At 34.8% G+C, this 21,699-nt stretch overlaps 1 protein-coding gene across 1 annotated transcript in view; it reads left to right on the forward strand.

Moving 5' to 3' along the window:
• Window positions 1-21,699, forward strand: part of LOC148951260 (uncharacterized) — a 191,279-nt gene that overhangs the window by 146,817 nt on the left and 22,763 nt on the right. Inside the window, exon 14 of the mRNA XM_089091043.1 lies at window positions 12,440-12,698. Within this exon, the coding sequence (XP_088947169.1) occupies window positions 12,440-12,698 (259 nt within the window). The remainder of the gene's footprint in view (window positions 1-12,439; window positions 12,699-21,699) is intronic.

Genomic DNA, 21,699 nt, shown 5'->3' on the forward strand with positions numbered 1-21,699 from the left:
TTACAAAAGGATCATACCTAAATATAAAATACCAAGTGCAATGAGTATACTTACAAAAGGCATTTTAAGCAGTTCAGTAATAACCAGAGCACAAATGAATAACCTTGACCATCAAGTGTGACAAAACCAATTCGAGCAGCTAAGGGAAAGGGTATTGGAAAAATGTCTTAAGTAATGATAAGGAAAATGCAGAACAAAGAAATATACAGTTGCACGACAACGACACCGAGGACACGAGGACACGAGGATACGACAACGAGGAGCAGAACGAATTAAAAATGAATGTGGAGAAAAAATGAATATGCTGTTAAAAGATATGCCACAGCGAGAACCTAGAAATATGTGGTTAGAAGATAAGCCGCAGCTACAATTAAAAGCGACAGTGAGAATTAGAACGTGTCAAAAATATTTTGGAAAATTCGCATCCTGAGATTTTTTTTGGCTTGCAAAAACGATTATAGATCACGAGTTTGAGAGAATTTGTTTAGAGCTTTAATTTTGGAAAAAATTCATATAAGTGACGTTATATTTATGAGCACATTTCAAGAGCATAAATTACATCCTTTGCCCCCAGGAGTGATCGTATCGTTTTTTTATATCTATGACGCATGAAACATTACAAAAAGAACATAGCTATGTATCAAATGCCAGGTGCAATGAGTCTATTTACAAAATGCGTATTAAGAAGTTTCGTAATGCCTAGAGTACAAATAAACAACCTAGACCGTCAAATGTGATAAGACCAATCAAAGCAGCTTAAGTAAAGGGTATTGAAAAAATCTCTGCAGTAATGATAGATGAAAATGAAGAAAAAAGAAATATACAGTTAGAATACTAGTGTCAAGAAATATCCGGTTAGAAGATAAGCGGCAGCAAGAGTTAAAACGAGTCAAGAATAACAGTGAAGAACAAAGAAACATGCGGTTACAAGACATGGGACAACGAGGATCAGAGCGAATTAAAAATGAGGGTGAAAAAAAAATACGATTAAAAGATATTCCACAGCGATAACAACAAAAATATGTGGTTAGAAAATACGCGGCAGCGAGAATTATAAGCGACAACGAGAATTAGAACGGGTCAAAAATAAAAATGATAAGTCATTGAGACCCTTCAACGCTAGATGTATTCCCTGTGGAAACCTCCATTCTCCCGAGGAAAGAGTAGCGGACAAAGATGATTCATTTGGAGATTGCTACTTACAACGAGAATAAAAATATACAAGCCCTCCATGTGCCGAGTGTCGGGTCTGGCCTCCAAATCGGCTACATAGTTTGTTTTCTTAAAACTGGCATATTGACAATTCTGGCCACAAAATCGATCTAAATAGGTTACAACTTTAAGTAAGAACTTGTATTTTCCCAGGGTGGTTGTATCGAAGCTATAGTGACTCCATGATATCAAAAAGAAGCTCACATTGTCTGCAGTTAGAAGACAAGCGATAATTAGGATCAATATATACAAGCCTGCCATGTAGTCGTGCTGGTGCCCGGCCCATAATATCAAGAAGTGGCTCACATGGTTTGCGGTCAGAAGACAAGCAACCATGAGAATCAATATATACAAGCCTGTGGCGTAGCCATGCTGGGTCCCGGCCATGAAAGTGGCTACATAGTTGTTTTTCCTTAAAACTAGTACATTGACGTTTCTGACCACAAATGATTTATATAAGTCACAATTTTAAGGAAGAATTCGTAGGCTACTTTTCCCAGAATAGTTGTATCGAACATTATGGTGACGCCAAAATATCAAGAAAAGGATGCAGTTAGGAGACAAGCGACAATTTCAATACAAACAAACCTGCAAAGTAGCCGTGTTGGGGACTGGCACTATATATATATATATATATATATATATATATATATATATATATATATTATTTCATCGCTTTGATCTTTTACCTCTTCAAATTACAAATCTTTTTCTTCTTCCTATGTTTATTGCCTGCAATTGAAATACCGTACTGTGTCTGTATTCTGTACTGTGTCAGTATTCTGTTATTTAAGTGAGCTCTCATTCGATGAATTTCGCGTTTTACCAAGAAGGTCTGGAGATCTGCTGTCATATTTGATTTGTGATAAGAGCCAGAGAATGCAATAACGGTCTTTCCCTTCTACATCTCAAGGGACGAAATTTGAAAGCAAATATCGGTTCGACTTTCTAATTTACATAAAGTGAAAGCAGAAATATTTTTGAATCAAATTCAGTGAAAATATATGTATAAGAAAGTGAATTAGAGTAATAGAATTCCCTTAAATATCCATATAGCACCATTGGAAGGTATCGGTGTTCTTATTTATCCAATATAAAGAATTTTTCTTCTTTGTTTGCATCTTTTTTTCTAACCACATTAAAACAAGCGCTCACGTTATACACTTCGAAACATGCAATCGAAGATTGCATATTTTTATATATTTCATTTTTTACTGTCATTCATGAAGCGCAAAATTATAAAATGTATTTGAATTTAACTTTGCTAATGCTGCAAATGTAAAAATTCGAAATGCTACGCCTGTAATTATTGTGTTTTGAAACTTAATTCACAAATATTGTGCTCCTAGACATTTTTTAATGGGACTCATAATTCGTGTTACTGGATTTTTAAGTGAAAACTCTGCAAAGGCTACTTTTTTATTTATTGGAGAAACTATATAAAACTGTTCTTTTTCTATTAAATATAAATTGATAAGAAGACGCTTGTCATCTGAGATTTTTACATAGGAGGGAATCTAACCTTAACAAATTTTAAGCATAACTGAACCAGCATAAAATAAAGTTTCTTTTCATATAAATGTTATTCCCCGCCTTAATTTTATGTTGAGTTTTGGTTACTTTTATTTCGAGACAATTTATTCACAGCTTGATTCCACAATTCTTTAAAATAAGTACGAGATGTTGTTCTTTTGTAGAAGGATGGCCAAGGATGCGTGCTTATTTGTTTCTTTTTCTCTCTTTGTCTTTGTTTCTTTTTTTCATGAGCACATTTAATGAGGAATAGTGACTTTTTTACGCAACACTTACGATAAAACTAAAGTGATGCTGCGTTTTTCACTTTTTTACTCCAAAAAACGCCGAGTTGGCCCGAATATCACCAAAATACCACCAGAAAATTGTGAGATTGTCCGATAACCAATGATTTTAGCACTATTTAAAAGTATTTTATATAGCCTCCAGGTTTTCTGGCAGACTTGCTGGAATCTTTACATCCCTAAATGTAAAGTATTTCGATTTAAAAGGAACAATTTAAGCTCTTGATAATTCAAAACTTTAATTTAGATGAATTACATGAAAACCTGTACAATGCACTGTATAATAGCACAATAACTTATAAAAGATGCATCTAAAATTTCTTTATGCGAAAGGATGTGTTTGGGTCTTCAAAAGTATATCTTTCGGCCAAACAAGAGGAGGGGGGGGGGTCTCAAGAGATATTTCATGATTTATACAAACATATTTTCTATGATAATAAGTAGTTCTCATAAAGTTTAGTTATACCTTTGGAACCAAGAGGAAACAATAATACAGACGCTAAGTATAAAAACGGTCTTTCTAAGGAAGTAAAAAATAGCATTAAAAAAAAGAAGCAAAATTACAGTTTATACATGGGGAACTGCTCTTCCTCTCAATTGCGAGATGTTTAGAATAAAGTGCAACTTTTAGTTTGCTAAAAACAGTACAATGTACAAATATTATCAATTGGTAATTTCCGCAAGTTGGGTTTACTAACAGTCTTTCACAACATCGGCCGTCCCATCAACCCTAGTTGAAAATTGCACATTGGAAAACAATTGCATTAACTGTAGTACCAAATAAATTAAATTTTATAACTAGGAGAGGGAGCATATTAAGAGTCAGGAGCCCTTTATGCATAGGTGACATCTAATAGTGTTTGTTTTACGATTTAAAGGCCCTATGGACTGCCATATTTTTATTATTAGTATTATATCATGGAAGTTAGTGGATAGTAGAAATAGTTTGACCCGTCAAAAAGAGCCATAGAGTATCAAATTTAGATATCTCTACATCCTTTGAAAAGCGATATGCTCTTGATCGAAAGGAAAGTATATTTAACATAATGACAGGAAAATGTATGATTTAAGTCAATATTTGTGTTAATATATTTTAGTTTATTGAACAAGGATAAAGTAGTAGTTTTACGGGTGAAATAATTAAGGAAAAAACTTAAAACCCTTCAAAACTTTTATTACAAAATTTAATTTTTTAAAAGTAGAAGTAAAAGAAGAAAAGCTTTTTCTGAAGGAACAACTTTGTGAGAGAACTCAACTATAAATACCCGTGGAAGTTAGAACTATACTATGTTATATGACATAAATTTTACAAGAGGGAAGAATAACAGAAAATACGGTTATTTGAAAAGACAAGGAAAATTTCCCTAGGCATCCAAGATGCAGAAAACATTTACATGAAAAGCTCTGACTTTTAACCGTTTCTGCAAGTGTTTAAATAAATTAAATAATATTTTAAAAAAATAAGAAAAATATCAAAATAAGTTCGGAGAAAAAAAATTCTTGAGAAAAAAAAGTTCGGGATAGCAGATTGAACACATCGATGCAGTACTCCCTGGCTAAGGTTTTGCTAAATCTCAGTTTGACAAAAGTACCACATTGCTCATTTTGTAGAACTGCAGCCAAAATACTCCAGAATCTCTTCTTAAGAAAAACTTTTTGATTAAAAAGCAGGGTTGTCAAAACCCAAGTGTAAATAAGTACAATAATTTTGGAAATTAAATTAGTCCAGTTATGAAGAAGAAATTACATTATTCATGTCCAGCTTGTTTAGCTTTTTCACTTTCTGTAAATCCTGAAAATTGCAAAATAATTAGCCCATCTAGGTGAACAAAGGGTCTCATCTTATGCTTTAGTTTTGTAGCCGCATATCCAAATTTGAATCTTCTTTCGAAAATATATTTAAACGGAAAGCACCGTTTTTTAATAAAAATAAACAACCTTGTAGCTGTTAATACCTTTTTAAGTAGCTGCTTTCTATTTAAAGTTTGGGGTTTCTATATATAGTCTGTTCAAAGTAACATCATTATGTAAAATTAAGGGGCTGTAGTTTTGAAAAAAAACTATAATTTTAATTTAAGTCGAATATATTTACTGCTCGACAAAATCAGGGCTGTAAAAAATTTTTCTTTCATATTTATGATTTGGGAACCAAAGGAAAGCCTTTGCCGAAAATGTTGATTAAATTTACTTTTTGTTCTTCACTAAAAGATGCACGGAATTTAAGTCAGTTATTTTCCAAGACATTGGAGAAGAAAAAACGTAATAAGTTTTCTAATTGAATTTGAGCTCGTTGAAGCATTAGCAATTTCCCTTTGCGAGCTACTATATTTGAGCTAGAGATATGCCTACTAAATTTAAACCTTTTTACTCTCCATAAATTAAAATGGAAATTATACAGTTGGCAGGTCCAAAATATAAGTGTTAGAAAAAAGGCTTGCAAGAAATATGCTGAAAAAATTCTGTTGGCTTGGTTCAGAAACATGAAAGCAATTTTTTTTTTTTAAACTTTGGTCAGCCTAAGTAAATCCTATTGTAAACTGTTGAGAGAGAGAGAGAGAGAGAGAGAGAGAGAGAGAGAGAGAGAGAGAGAGAGAGAGAGAGAGAGAGAGAGAGAGAGAGAGAGAGAGAGAGAGAGAGAGAGAGAGAGAGAGAGAGAGAGAGAGAGAGAGAGAGAGAGAGAGAGAGAGAGAGAGAGAGAGAGAGAGAGAGAGAGAGAGAGAGAGAGAGAGAGAGAGAGAGAGAGAGAGAGAGAGAGAGAGAGAGAGAGAGAGAGAGAGAGAGAGAGAGAGAGAGAGAGAGAGAGAGAGAGAGAGAGAGAGAGAGAGAGAGAGAGAGAGAGAGAGAGAGAGAGAGAGAGAGAGAGAGAGAGAGAGAGAGAGAGAGAGAGAGAGAGAGAGAGAGAGAGAGAGAGGAGAGAGAGAGAGAGAGAGAGAGAGAGAGAGAGAGAGAGAGAGAGAGAGAGAGAGAGAGAGAGAGAGAGAGAGAGAGAGAGAGAGAGAGAGAGAGAGAGAGAGAGAGAGAGAGGGAGGGAGAGGGAGAGAGAGAGAGAGGGAGGGAGAGAGAGCGAGAGAGAGTGAGAGAGAGAGAGAGAGAGCGAGAGAGAGAGAGAGAGAGAGAGAGAGAGAGAGAGAGAGAGAGAAAGAGAGAGAGAGAGAGAGAGAGAGAGAGAGAGCTGCGGTGGACAAATTGTAGCGTATTACACAACTCTCATGGCCCAAATAGTGAGATTCCAGTGAGCAAGCGTTTTAGCTATCTTTTTAGAATTTTTGATCAAACAGTTCGTCCTAACGAACTGTAAGTAAGGAGCGACTTAGCTCAATAGAAACCAAAACTCTAAAATATGGAGTTTTTATATCAATAGATACATTAAAAGAATTACCTTTAATGCTGATTCTAAATATATAGGATTAGTTTAGTGTTTTTTAGTGTTGTTTAGTAGTTTAGTGTTGGAAACTCATCGAAAGCAACGACCGTTAGAAAATTTGTATAATTTTTGAAAAAGGGGGGAAACGCCTCCAAAAAGTTGGAGAATTTTAATGAAAATCACACCATCAGATTCGTTTCAGAGAACCCTACTATAGAAGTGTCTAGCTCCCGTCTACAAAAATGTAGAATTTTGTATGTTTTGCCAGAAGAATCAATGGCACTAAAATATCTGGAGACGGCTCATTCGAACGAAAATTAAAAGTTCTAGTGCCTTTTTAAGTTACCAAAAAGACTGGAGGAAAACTAGCCCCCTCTAGCTCCTGATTTTCTCCAAATTCGTCCGATCAAAATATGGAGATGGCCATTTTGTTCAGCATAGTTGAAAGATCCAATAGCTATGCTTTTGGGGATAGTATGATCCCCCACAGCTCCCTGGGTAAGGGCTGTAAGTCATTAAAGTTGCCCATTGTTTACGTATAGTTTTTGCTAATGGGAAGTATACAGACATTTTTCTCCGGGGCGGGGGGTATCTGTAGGGAGAGTTTTTCCTGGTTAGGAAAGTTTCAGTAGTGGGGGGGGGACCAAATCCCCCCTCCCCCATCACTAGTTTCCAGGGGTTAAATACTCAGGGTGAATTCTACAGTGGGAGAACCTACCAGAATTCCTACATGAAATTCTTATTATTAGTCTTACTTTTTATATGCTGAATCAATTTTACATGTAAAGATATTCTGGGGGAATTGTCTGGGGGAAATTTTCACCAGGGGTGTAATTGTCTGTAAAAAAATTTCGTAGAGAGGGTGATTTACACCCTCTCGTTTTCGTAATTTTCGTAGAGAGGGTGTGATTTACAGCAAAAATTTTCTACTGAGGAGGACATTTCCGGCAGGATTTGAAAAATGATCAGAAATTAAATTATTTTTCTAATATAAGTTAGAAAATTTTTCAGGTGGAATCGTTCGCAAAAAATTTTTTGGGGGAACTTTTCAGCGAGGGTGGAAATTGTCCGGGGGGAATTTTTTGGGATGGGGGAATTTTACATGAGAGGAACCTTCATGGAGGAATTTTATGCATGGAGAGGGAATTTCTTATGGAGGGGAAACTGGATTTACCGGTATTATTGGAAGAACGATCAGAAACTTAAAAAAACAACAACGAGTTTTTCAACTGAAACTAAGGAACAACATTAAAACTCAAAACGAACAAAAACTATTCCTTATATGAGAGGTGTTGCCCCCTCCTCAATAACTTGCTCATCATGATAAAGTTTGACTGTCTGTCCTGATTCTTTATGTATGAATCCTGAAACAAAGGGACCGTGTAATTAGAATTAAAAGCTTTTTTAGAGTACTAAAAAACTTTAGCGTAATGAGCGAGGTTTTGAGGAGGGGCAAACTCTCTCATATATGGAATTATTTCTGTTCATATTAAGTTCTAATGTTGCTTCTTACGTTAAGTAGAAAAAACTTGTTTTTTTTTCAATTTAATGTCTTACTGGATCTCCGAGAAACTCAAATAAGTTGTTAGTTTTACTGGGTTTAACTTATTAATACCAATTGAAGTTGTATCATTATAAGAAGTAATTTTATTTTCATCGGTTCCATATTTAAACATATTTGATGGAATCAGCTTTTTTTTTTAACATAGATCAAAGTACTCATGATAATGAACGGAAGGCGAAGATTATTGCTCATCAACTGAAATAACCACGCTAAGAAACATACAACTAGAAGTGTTTTATTTTCCGATTGCCTCTCAAAAATTCCAAGTGAAAATTTTACCGTTTAAAGCAAATGGAAATGAGAAATATCGTTTTGAATGCACTAAAAAAAAGCAGCATGCCAATTGTACTTAATGGGTCTACAGAAATGTCTTCCTATAAACGTACTTACAACCGTACTCCCTGGGCTCCAACGCTACCGTTATAGGAAAAAACAATTTTCCTAAATATGAGGGAAGGTGTTCTCGCCAGCGGACACCCACTTTTTGCATTTAAGTTACACATTTTATGAACACCTTGCGACACTTAAATTTGTCTGATGAAAATTGATGTTTCTACGATAACAGAGACTGTCATCTCCTCAACCAACTTGGTACACATTTGGTACAAATTTTTTTCTTAAACTGAAAGGAGGTCAGGGGTTCAACTTCTTGCTTCTATATTTGTTTTTAATTAATAATTCTTTTTTTATGAATTGCTGAACAACACTAAGTTTTGTTATTTTTTTTTTAAATAGAGTTTGTGAGAAAGAGTCAAACTTTAGCGTAAAGAGCCAGGCGTTGAGGAGGGGACAGCCCCTTTCATATACAGAATAATTTCTGTTCGTTTTAAGTTTTAATGTCGCTCCTTACTTTCAGTTTAAAAAAAACTTGTTTTTTTTATCTAATTTTCATCAAGATCGGCATAATTTTACGTATGTCTGAAACGCCTTTTTTAAAAAATTCTGGACATTTTGTCATGTGAGTGATTTTTGATCAATGGATTTTATATACTTATATTGGCATCAAAATCAAATCCCTTTGATGCTTGCATTTTTAATAAAATCGCGTGTTTTGGAGTTTCAGTTTTTATTGGAAGTAGTCACTCTTTCCCGGAATAACTTTACCAAAGACTGTCTGATCAAGGACTCATTTAAATTTTGATGGAAGGTGCTCACTCTCTCAGTACTGTTGTTTACGTTAAGTTGAAATTGTGTAAAACAATGTTTCGACAATGATAATCACCAATTAAAACATCCGCCTCTTAAAGTATTTTTGCGTTTTTTTTTGTTTTTTTTTTTAGGGGGGGGGGGCATAAAAATTCAGGGTCGTAATTGAACTTAATTCAGAGAAGGCAATTTGATAAATCTTATTTTTAAAGGACACTTCTCACCCGCCCTCCTCTGCTTGTTAATTATTCAGATCACAATCAAGTTCTTAATCTGAATTTAAGATCTGAGAAAACCCGTTTCATAGCCACAAAGACAAGGGACGGGTGACGGAATGCTTTGGCCTTATATAATTTGTGCTATATATTTGCACATTAGGGGGGGGGGGTAAAAAATAGTCTTCTCACAGCCTTTTTAGCAGTTACAGTTATAATACTTTTGAAATAGGAAGCAAGGTAACACTCCACAACACCCTTATTTCAGGCTTAGTTTAACTTTTGTCTAAGAATGAGAGGAGCTTATGTGATATGGTCCTCCGCCTACTTATATGTTTATTGGAAATACCTTTTATTGAAAGTTTGGGCCTAAAAGTACGCTTTTTGAGTCTTCAAATATCCCTCATCCCCCTCCCAACAACGAAAAAAATCACTGACTTTGTTCTAATAGCTGATAAGTAGTGGGGGGGGGGGTCCATACCCTGTGACAGCCCTATCCAGGATTCCTGTGACAGCCCAAGATTCCGTGACAGCCCCCCTGGATTCCTGTGACATTCCCTGTGACGTCACGACATCTATAGCAGTTTCCCATGGGATTCCTGTGACATCCCTAGGAAAAACAGCATAGGATTTCCATGCCACATATAGGTAAATAGCATAGTATTCCTGTGGCATGCTATGTCTCTAGCTGGCAAGATTCCCACAAAACACCCTCGCCTTTTATACGGTTAGACAGGGATATTAGCATGGGATTTTAAAGGGTCAGATAGGGAGTGGAGCTACTAGCCCCTCAAGCCGTCGCACCTGAGCGAATTCGGCTCCTGTTCCCAGGTGTAATATGCTTGACGCAATCTTATTTCAGATGGCGAGATTCCCACAACACACCCCTCTGGACTCCAATGACGTCACACGACTTACCCCGTTTTAGACTGTCATGTGTAATATGGATGACCTAATTTTATCTAACCTTGCGTCAGTACCCATGGGGAACCCCCGCTTGTAATCTAACGACAACACACACCTTATGTGATGTCAGCACACACCTGGGTCTTATGTAAGGACAGCGGACATCTTACGCAATTACAGCGCACATATCACTGTTACATGATATTTTTTTGACATTTCATTTTTTATGAAATGTCAATGAAGGGGCTGTGGTGGGAGGGTCGAAACTTACGGCCCACTGTCCCCCATGAAGATAAAGTCGGAGGGGGGTGAAATTTCGCTTGTTTCTTAGTTTGAGCTTAGGCTACAAAATGCGATCACCGCCGTCTCTCTGCGACCGCTAGGACTGGAAATCGCTTAATTGCGGTGGGTCGCCTCTTTAAAGAGGCACAAGTGTGCCTCCTTGATTCAAAAGAATTTCTTTGTTTAGCAAATCTCATCTTCAAACCTTTGAGAAGATGATCCGTAAATCGTTTTTGAATTTCACACCCTCCCCCTCGAAATATTTAGAGGGATTCACTTCTTCAGAGATGATTATGATTCTCGAAATATTTTTAAAAGAATGGTAAAGTTGAACGAAAAAACGGGCAGTGAACGAGGAAGTAGTAGCAGCTCTCACATTTAAGAGAGCATTTATAAATTATTACGTATATGAGGGGGTTCATCCCCTAGTCAATACCTCGCTCTTTACGCTAAAGTTTTTTTAATACTTTCAAAAGAGCTATCTATTCTAATTAAACGGCCTTTTTGATTCAGGGGTCATTCTTAAAGAATTGGAACAAAATTCGAACTTTAGCGTAAAGAGCGAGGTATTGACTAGGGGGCGAGCCCCCTCATAAAGGTGATAATTTCCGTTCGTTTTACGTTTTAATGTTACTCCTTACTTTCAGTTTAAAAAACTTTTATTTTTATTTTATTGTTGAAAGTGATTAACACTAGCATTTGAGGAGCGTCGGCAGAATTCTGAGTAGATAAGGGTTGGGTAATGTGCCTGACGCCTCAAAAGTATATTTTTATGCCCAAATTTTATAACTCTGCAAGAGCCTTTACATGAATATAAAATGTGTTTTTCTATGGATGAAGTAGGGGGGGGGGGGGGTTGAAATTAATCTTTAATATTCCTTTATTTGTGGGAATTGATTTGGATTAAACCTATAAAATGGAGACTACTGGATGAAAACTCCATGTTATTGCTTTAAAAAAAACGCTATTTAACATAAAGATTACATTCATATGCTGAAGAGCAGACATGCTGGTGCAGAGAGGCTTCCTAAGCACTGCCAGGGGGTCAGGAATTCTGACCCCCCCCCCCCGAAATGTTTGTCCGACTTGTAAAAATATAATAAAAACGAATATAAACATATTTTTTTATAAGTTTTTAATGTGTTGTTTTCTTATAAACCTCCCCCGAAAAAAATCTTTTGTAAACTCCCACCCCGAAAAAAAAAATCTTGGATACGGCCTTGATCCAAGGGCATCAACTTAAAAAAAATCTCCTGTGGACCCCCTAAACCGTGAAAATACATAAAAAAAACTAATTAGTAAAATTTGACAACGCACCAATTTCCCAAAATCAACTGCACCTTTATAAGCTGTTTGGTACCATCTCTTTTCAGCCATTTTTTGCTGATTTCTCTCCCTCGTTTCTTATTTTTCAATCTGGCAAACACTAGTACAAAAAACTACACAACTACTTATGAATATCGTTTTTATTAAAATCCGAATTACTCTAATTGTCATAAGATTAAATAAAAAAAAGTTTTTCAACCAAAAGTAAGGAGCAACATTAAAACTTAAAACGAACTGAAATTATTACGTGTACGAAGAGGATTGCGCCCTCCTCAACACCTCGCTCTTTACGCTAAAGTTTTTTAGTACTTTTAAAACAGATTCCTAGTGTTGTAATTAAACGAACCTTGTGTTTCAGGCGTCGTTCTTAAAGAATTGGAAAAAATTTAAACTTAAGCGTAAAGAGTGAGGTGTTGAGGATTCTTCAAAATAATAACAGGAGCTAATATATATCTTTTACTTTGGCTTTGAGATTTGGTCAAGCATTTTTCAGAGTCTGAAGCGATTTAGATTAGAAAATCGGTTGGAAAAGTTGAAAAAATAGTTGGAATTTCTTTGGCTTTAAGTCCATAAGCTCCAAGAGTAGATTAAAGGTCCTTTTTTTTAGGTTCGTCACTTTACTCTGGACGAGAAAAAGACGCAGATAAATATCCACTTACATCCAAGTACTTGAACCGTTCTCGGGCTAATCTTGATGATGACACATCAGCAAGTACATATGGCTCTTCAAGATATAGTGGAAGTGGGTACAAAAGTCGTTTTTTAAACCGAAGTAGGAGCTCTGCTGCGATAGCACAAGACGAAGATGGAGATGAAGAACCCAAATCTCCTTCTCAAACTGTACCATCCATCCCATCTGATGAAAAGTAAGTACAACTAATTCAATTAGTTGGTGAAATTCTAGTGTACCTGTGGTTTGCGATTGATTCTTACCTGCACAATTTCCTGACAACTTTTTTTAACATTTGGGGGGGGGGGGTACACAAACAACTAAAAAACGCATAAAAATTTGTTTATATCCATTTTGTTACATTTTTACAAGTCAGACCGACATTTTAGGGGGTTTAAAACCCCTTCCCCCTGGATACGGCCTTGAATTGAGCATTATACCAGTTTGGAAGCTGTAAGACGCGCATAACGTCTCGTCTAATTTCAGGGTTTCTTGTTTACAGCACAGATAATGTAATAGAGAAAGTGTCACATTTCAATGATTGAACCTCATGAATGGATTAATAAAAATGTGATTATTTAAATTTTTAAATAGCCGTTCTAATTAAACAGTTCGTGTAACAAACTATAAGTATGGAGCGATCCGGCTCAATAGTAACCGAAACTCTAAAAACGGAATTTTGATACCAAAAGATACATCAGAAGAATTAGATTTTTATGGTGATTTCAAATATATAAGTCTTACCCATCAAAAGCTACGTGCCTGAGAAAGGTTGCATTATTTTCGAAAAAAGAGGGGAAACGTCATATAACTTCAATGAAAACCACACCTTCAGATTCAGCGTAACAGAGAACCCTACTATAGAAGTTTCAAGCTCCTATCTACAAAAATGTGGAATTTTGTATTTTTTGCCAGAAGAAAGATCATGGATGCGGATTTATTTTATTTTACTTGTTTATTTTTTTTCCAGGGGTGATCCTATAGACCCAGTGGTCCTAGATGTCACTGGAAATATCACTAGAATTTGAACGGAATTTAAAAGTTCTTGTGCCCTTTTTAAGTGACCAAAAAATGGAGGACAACTAGGCGCCCTCCCACGCTAATTTTTTCCCGATGTTACCCGATCAAAATGTTGAGATAACCATTTTGTTCAGCATGGTTGAAAAATACAGTAACTATGTCTTTGAGGATGACTTAATCCCCCACAATCTCCGGGGGAAGGTCTGCAAGTTGTTAACTTTGCCCAATGTTTACATATAGCATTGGTTATTGGGGAGTATACAGAAGTTTTCAGGCGTGGATTTTTGTGGTAGTTATGGGGGGGAGGGGGGTCGGGGATTACGTGGGAGGATCTTTCCATGAAGGAAGCTTTCATGGGGGAAGGGACATTGCTATGAAGGCGGTGACGGATTTTCGAGCATTATTTAAAAAAAACGATCAATAATCAAATAAAAATAAATAATTTTTTCAACTGAAAGTAAGGAGCAACATCAAAACTTCAAAACGAAAATAAATGGGATCTGCCTCAAGGGCAAGGCTCAGAGGCCCTTCGTTCCCCAATTTCTGAGGGCAGGGGAGGGGGGTGAGGGTCAATTTTGGAGGGAAAATAAAAAATGCTCAGAATCGAAAATAAATGGGCTCTGCCTCAAGGGCAAGGCTCAGAGGCCCTTCGTTCCCCAATTTCTGAGGGCAGGGGGGGGGGGCGGGTCAATTTTGGAAGGAAAACCAAAAATAATCAGAATCGAAAATAAATGGGATCTGACTCAAGGGTGAGGCTCAGAGGCCCCTCCTTCCACCATTTCTGTGGGCAGGGGAGAGGGAAGTCAATTTTTGAGGGAAAATCAAAAATACTCAGAATCGAAAATAAACGGGATCTGCCTCAAGGGGAAGGCTCAGAGCCCCTTCGTTCCCCCATTTCTGCGGGCAGGGGAGGGGGAGGTTAATTTTTGAGGGAAAACCAAAAATACTCAGAATCGAAAATAAACGCTATCTGCCTCAAGGGGAATGCTCAGAGACCCTTCGTTCCCGCATTTCTGAGGGCAGGGGAGGGGGGGAGGGTAAATTTGGGACGGACAAAAAAAAAAAATCATATTCGAAAAAACAAGAGATCTGACTCATGGGAAAGGCTCAGAGGTCCTTCGTTCCCCCATTTCTGAGGGGCCGGAGAGGGAGGGGGTAAATTTTGGAGGGAAAACCAAAAATACTCAGAATCGAAAATAAACGGGAATCTGACTCAAGGGGAAGGCTCATAGGCCCTTCGTTCCCCCATTTCTGAGGGCAGGGGAGGGGAGGTTTAATTTGGGAGGGAAAACCAAAAATAATCAGAATCTAAAATAAACGGGATCTACCTCAAGGGGAAAGCCTGGGCTGATGTTTGCAAGTCGAAGAATTTTTCTTTGTTGGTTTGAATGTGTAAATTGCCTGTCTTTCTCTGTTTACATGTCTGATTCTTTTTGTTTGTATGTCCAGGTTGGTGTTTGCAAGTCCAAGTTGGTTTTTCAGACCTACGTTTTTTTTAGATTTTCGTGCGTGTTTGGTTCCCAGGGTTTATTATTTGAGAAGTTAACTTTAGTATTTCGTGATTTGACGTGCCTGAAATCATGAATTAGAATAGTTAATTAGCTGTTTGGGTTTGCTGACCTAGTTTTTTTAGATTTTCGTGGGTGTTAGGTTCCTGGGATTTATTATTTGAAAAGTTAACTTTAGTATTTCATAGTTTGACTTGCCTGAAATCATGAATTAGAATATTTAATTGGCTGTTTGGGGATTTTCAGACCTAGCTTTATTATATTTTCGTGTGTGTTTGACTCCTGGAGTGTATTATTTGAGAAGTAAAATTTATTATTTTTTTGTTTTAAGATCATTAAATCATGAATTAGAATAGTTAATTAGCTGTTTGGGTTGTCAGACCTAGTTTTTTAGATTTTCGTGGGCGTTAGGTTTCTGGGATTTATTATTTGAGAAGTTAACTTTAGTATTTCGTATTTGACGTGCCTGAAATCATGAATTAGAATATTTAATTGGCTGTTTGGGGATTTTCAGACCTAGGTCTTTTAGGTTTTCATGTGTGTTTGACTCCTGGAGTTTATTATTTGAGAAGTTAACTTTAGTATTTTGTGGTTTTACGTGCCTGAAATCATAAATTAGAATAGTTAATTAGCTGTTTAGGGATTTCATACATAGGTTTATTAGATTTTCTTGGATGTTTGACTCCTGGGGTTTATTATTTGAGAAGTTAACTTTAGTATTTTGTGGTTTTACGTGCCTGAAATCAAGAATTAGAATAGTTAATTACCTGTTTAGGGTTTTCAGACCTAGGTTTTTTAGATGTTCGTTGGTGTTTGTTTCCTGGAGTTTATTATTTGAGAAGTTAACTTTAGTATTTCATGGTTTGACTTACCTGAAATCATGAATTAGAATAGTTAATTAGCTGTTTGGGTTTTCAGACCTTTTTTTTAGATTTTCGTGGGTGTTTGTTTCCTGGTGTTTATTATTTGAGAAGTTAACTTTAGTATTTCGTGATTTGACGTGCCTGAAATCATGAATTAGAATAGTTAATTAGCTGTTTTGGTTTTCAGACATAGTTTTTTAGATTTTCATGGGTGTCAGGTTCCTGGGATTTATTATTTGAGAAGTTAACTTTAGTATTTCATGGTTTGACTTGCCTGAAATCATGAATTAGAATATTTAATTGGCTGTTTGGGGATTTTCAGACCTAGGTTTTTTAGGTTTTCGTGGGTGTTTGTTTCCGGGGGTTTATTATTTGAGAAGTTATCTTTAGTATTTTGTTTTTTTACGTGCCTGAAATCATGAATTAGAATAGTTAATTAGCTGTTTGGGTTTTAAGACCTAGTTTTTTAGATTTTCATGGGTGTTAGGTTCCTGGGCTGTATTATTTGAGAAGTTAACTTTAGTATTTCATGGTTTGACTTGCCTGAAATCATGAATTAGAATATTTTATTGACTGTTTGGGGATTTTCAGACCTAGGTTTTGTAGGATTTCATGGGTGTTTGTTTCCTGGAGTTTATTATTTGAGAAGTTAACTTTAGTATTTTGTGGTTTTAAGTGACTGAAATCATGAATTAGAATAGTTAATTAGCTGTTTGGGGTTTCAGACCTAGTTTTTTAGATATTCGTGGGTGTTAGGTTCCTGTGATTTATTATTTGAGAAGTTAACTTTAGTATTTCATGGTTTGACATGGCTGAAATCATGAATTAGAATATTTAATTGGCTGTTTTGGGATTTTCAGACCTAGGTTTTTTAGGTTTTCGTGTATGTTTGACTCCTGGGATTTACTATTTGAGAAGTTAACTTTAGTATTTTGTGGTTCTTCGTGCCTGAAATCATGAATTAGAATAGTTAATTAGCTGTTTAGGGTTTTCAGACCTAGGTTTTTTAGATTTTCTTGGGTGTTTGTTTCCTGGGGTTTATTATTTGAGAAGTTAACTTTAGTATTTTGTGGTTTTACGTGCCTGAAATCATGAATTAGAATAGTTAATTACCTGTTTAGGGTTTTCAGACCTAGGTTTTTTAGATGTTCGTTGGTGTTTGTTTCCTGGAGTTTATTATTTGAGAAGTTAACTTTAGTATTTCATGGTTTGACTTACCTGAAATCATGAATTAGAATAGTTAATTAGCTGTTTGGGTTTTCAGACCTTGTTTTTTAGATTTTCGTGGGTGTTAGATTCCTGGGGTTTATTATTTGAGAAGTTAACTTTAGTATTTCGTGATTTGACGTGCCTGAAATCATGAATTAGAATAGTTAATTAACTGTTTGGGTTTTCAGACATAGTTTTTTTAGATTTTCATGGATGTTAGGTTCCTGGGATTTATTATTTGAGAAGTTAACTTTAGTATTTCATGGTTTGACTTGCCTGAAATCATGAATTAGAATATTTAATTGTCTGTTTGGTGATTTTCAGACCTAGGTTTTTTAGTTTTTCTTGGGTGTTTGTTTCCTTGGGTTTATTATTTGAGAAGTTAACTTTAGTATTTTGTGGTTTTACGTGCCTGAAATCATGAATTAGAATAGTTAATTAGCTGTTTGGGTTTTCAGACCTAGTTTTTTAGACTTTCGTGGGTGTTAGGTTCCTGGGATTTATTATTTGAGAAGTTAACTTTAGTATTTCAAGGTTTGACTTGCCTGAAATCATGAATTAGAATATTTAATTTACTGTTTGGGGATTTTCAGACCTAGGTTTTGTAGGTTTTGATGGGTGTTTGTTTCCTGGAGTGTATTATTTGAGAAGTTAACTTTAGTATTTTGTGGTTTTACGTGCCTGAAATCATGAATTAGAATAGTTAATTAGCTGTTTGGGGTTTCAGACCTAGTTTTTTAGATTTTCGTGGGTGTTAGGTTCCTGAGATTTATTATTTGAGAAGTTAACTTTAGTATTTCATGGTTTGACATGGCTGAAATCATGAATTAGAATATTTAATTGGCTGTTTTGGGATATTCAGACCTAGGTTTTTTAGGTTTTCGTGTATGTTTGACTCCTGGGATTTACTATTTGAGAAGTTAACTTTAGTATTTTGTGGTTCTTCGTGCCTGAAATCATGAATTAGAATAGTTAATTAGCTGTTTAGGGTTTTCAGACCTAGGTTTTTTAGATTTTCTTGGGTGTTTGTTTCCTGGGGTTTATTATTTGAGAAGTTAACTTTAGTATTTTCGGGGTTTGACGTGCCTGAAATCATGAATTAGAATAGTTAATTAACTGTTTGGGTTTTCAGACCTACGTTTTTTAGATTTTCGTGGGCGTATCTGATGAAATAATTTAGGTCGTATGATCAATTTAATTTATTTTTTAATGCACTAGTTTTTCAGTAAGTACATTCGATATCCTAAAAGTGTTTAATTCCAGCTTTTACTTTGACCAACGATGTTGTTAGCAGAATTTCAAAAGGATCATTTATGAATGCTGGCGTATCTGATGAAATAATTTAGATCGTATGATCAATTTAATTTATTTTTTAATGCAGTGATTTCACCTCTTGGATATACATTACAGATATTTCATTCAAGAAATTATGAAAAAATCACAAGTAAGTAACAAACTCTTTATTGTTTTCACCTCTTGGATATACAATGCGGATATTTCATTCAATAAATTATGAAAAAATTTTAAGCGAGTAAAGAATTCTTTCCTGAAGTAACATCTTGGATACACAATGCAGAAACTTCATTTGAGAAACTAAGAAAAATTTTTAAATAAGTAAGTAAAAAATTCTTTCTTGAAGTAATGTCTTGGATGCGCAATGCAGAAATTTGATTTAGTAAATTATGAAAAAATTGTAAGTAAGTATCAAATTCTTTCTTGAATTCACCTGCTGGATAAACAAAAAGACATTTCGTTCAAGAAATTATGACAAATTCTAAGTAAGTAACAAACTCTTTCATGAAGTTACCTCTTGGATACACAATAAAGAAATTTCAGTTAAGAAATTACGAAAAAATTCTAAGCAATTAACTAACTCTTTCCTGAAGTCACCTCTTGGCTACACAATGGAGAAATTTCATTTAAAAAACTTTGAAAAAAATTGTAAGTAAGTAAGTAACAAATTCGTTCTTGAATTCACCTGCTTGATAAACAAAAGGACATTTCGTTCAAGAAACTATGAAAAAATTCTAAGTAAGTAACAAACTCTTTATTGTTTTCACGACTTAGATACACGATGTAGAAATTTAATTCAAGAAATTATAAAAAAATTCTCAGTAAGTAAAAATTTCTTTCTTGAAGTCAACTCTTGGATACACAACACGGAGATTTCATTCAAGAAATTATGAAAATATTCGTAAGTAAGTAACAAACTCTTTATTGATTTCACCTCTTGGATATAGAGTACAGATACTTCATTCAAGAAATTATGAAAAAATCGCAAGTAAGTAACAAACTCTTTATTGTTTTCACCTCTTGGATATACAATGCGGAAATTTCATTCAATAAATTATGAAAAAATTGTAAGCAAGTAAAAAACTCTTTCCTGAAGTCACCTCTTGGATACACAATGCAGAAACTTCATTTAAGAAACTATGAAAAAATTGTAAGTAAGTAAGTAACAAATTCTTTCTTGAAGTCTCCTCTTGGATACACAATACAGAAATTTCATAAAAGAAATTATGAAAAAATTGTAAGTAAGTAGCAAATTCTTTCTTGAATTCACCCGCTGGATGAACAAAAAGACATTTCATTCAAGAAATTATGACAAAATTTCAAGTAAGCATCAAACTGTTTGCTGTTTTCACGACTTAGATACAGGATGTAGAAATTTAATTCAAGAAACTATGAAAAAATTCTCAGTAAGTAACAATTTATTTCTTGAAGTCAACTCTTGGATACACAATACGGAAATTTCATTCAAGAAATTATAAAAATATTTGTAAGTAAGTCTTTATCTCTTTATTGATTTCACCTCTTGGATATACAGTACAGATACTCCATTCAATCAATTACGAAAAAATCGCAAGTAAGTAACAAGCTCTTTATTGTTTTCACCTCTCGGATATACAATACGCAAATTTTATTCAATAAATTATGAAAATTTGTAAGCAAGTAACAAACTCTTTGAAGTCACCTCTTAGATACACAATACAGAAATTTCATTAAAGAAATTATTAAAAAAATTGTAAGTAAGTAGCAAATTCTTTCTTGAATTCACCTGCTAGATAAACAAAAAGACATTTCGTTCAATAAATTATGAAAAAATTCTCAGTAAGTAACAACCTCTTTATTGTTTTCACGAATTAGATATACGATTTAGAAATTTAATTCAAGAAATTATGAAAAAATTCTCAGTAAGTAACAATTTCTTTCTTGAATTCAACTCTTGGATACACAATACGGAAATTTCATTCAAGAAATTATGGAAATATTTGTAAGTAAGTAACAAACTCTTTATTGATTTCACCTCTTGGATATACAGTACAGATACTTCATTCAATAAATTATGAAAAAATCGCCAGTAAGTAACAAACTCTTTATTGATTTCACCTCTTGGATATACAATACGGAAATTTCTTTCAATAAATTATGAAGATTTGTAAGCAAGTAACAAACTCATTCCTGAAGTCACCTCTTGGAAACACAATTCAGAAACTTCCTTTAAGAAAGTATGAAAAAATTGTAAGTAAGTAAGTAAGAAATTCTTTCTTGAATTCGCCTCTTGGATAAACAAAAAAAAAGTCATTTCATTCAAGAAATTATGACAAAATTCTAAATAAGTAACAAACCCTTTCTTGAATTCGCCATTGGGTTGCACAATACAGAAATTTAATTCAGGAAACTATGAAAAATATTGCAAACAAACTCTTTCACGAACTCGCTTCCTGGACAGACAATACAGCAATTTCACTCAAGAAATTATGAAAAAATTGTAAGTAAGTAGCAAACTGTTTCTTGAATTCTCCTCCTGGATGTACAATACAGATATTTAATTCAAGAAATTATAAAAAAAAATTGTAAGTAAGTAACAAAATCTTTCTTGAATACACCTCTTGGATACCCAATACGGAAATTTCATTCAAGAAATTATGAAAAAATTCTAAGTAAGTAACAATCTCTTTCTTGAAGTCCCCTAAAAAATTCATTCTTGAATTCGCTATTTGCATGCACAATACAGAAATTTCATTCTATGGGACCTCTACACGTGATTAAACACGTTTTGAAACTACATGCTATTTGCTTGCCTTTCCTTGGTACCTTTCCAAACGAGCGGGGATTCCCCCCTGGTTCTTACACATTGCAAAAAAGTGAGCAGTACGAAAACTCCACGTTTTCAACCAGGCTGGTTTTTTAGACAACACCCCATTTTTTTTTAGGCGTCAATCAGAGACAGCGGAGATTGCTCAATATACGATAACTTGATTGGTGATTGGTTACACACCGCAACGGCACATACATAGTCAGAGAGACGTGCAAAGTCGAAATAGCTTTATTTCATTTTTTAAGGTTAATTTAGACGAGGTTACGTGCGCGCACGTAACCTCGTCTAAATTAACCTTAAAAAATTAACCTACAATACAATTTTTTCATAATTTCTTGAGTGAAATTGCTGTATTGTCTGTCCAGGAAGCGAGTTCGAGAAAGAGTTTGTTTGCAATGTTTTTCATATTTTCCTGAATTAAATTTCTGTATTGTGCAACCCAATGACGAATTCAAGAAAGGGCTTGTTACTTATTTAAAATTTTGTCATAATTTC

Source organism: Artemia sp. Qi Xiang Cuo, chromosome 6 (genome assembly GCF_049724085.1).
Source record: "Artemia sp. Qi Xiang Cuo chromosome 6, ASM4972408v1, whole genome shotgun sequence".
Classification (NCBI taxonomy): domain Eukaryota; kingdom Metazoa; phylum Arthropoda; class Branchiopoda; order Anostraca; family Artemiidae; genus Artemia; species Artemia sp. Qi Xiang Cuo.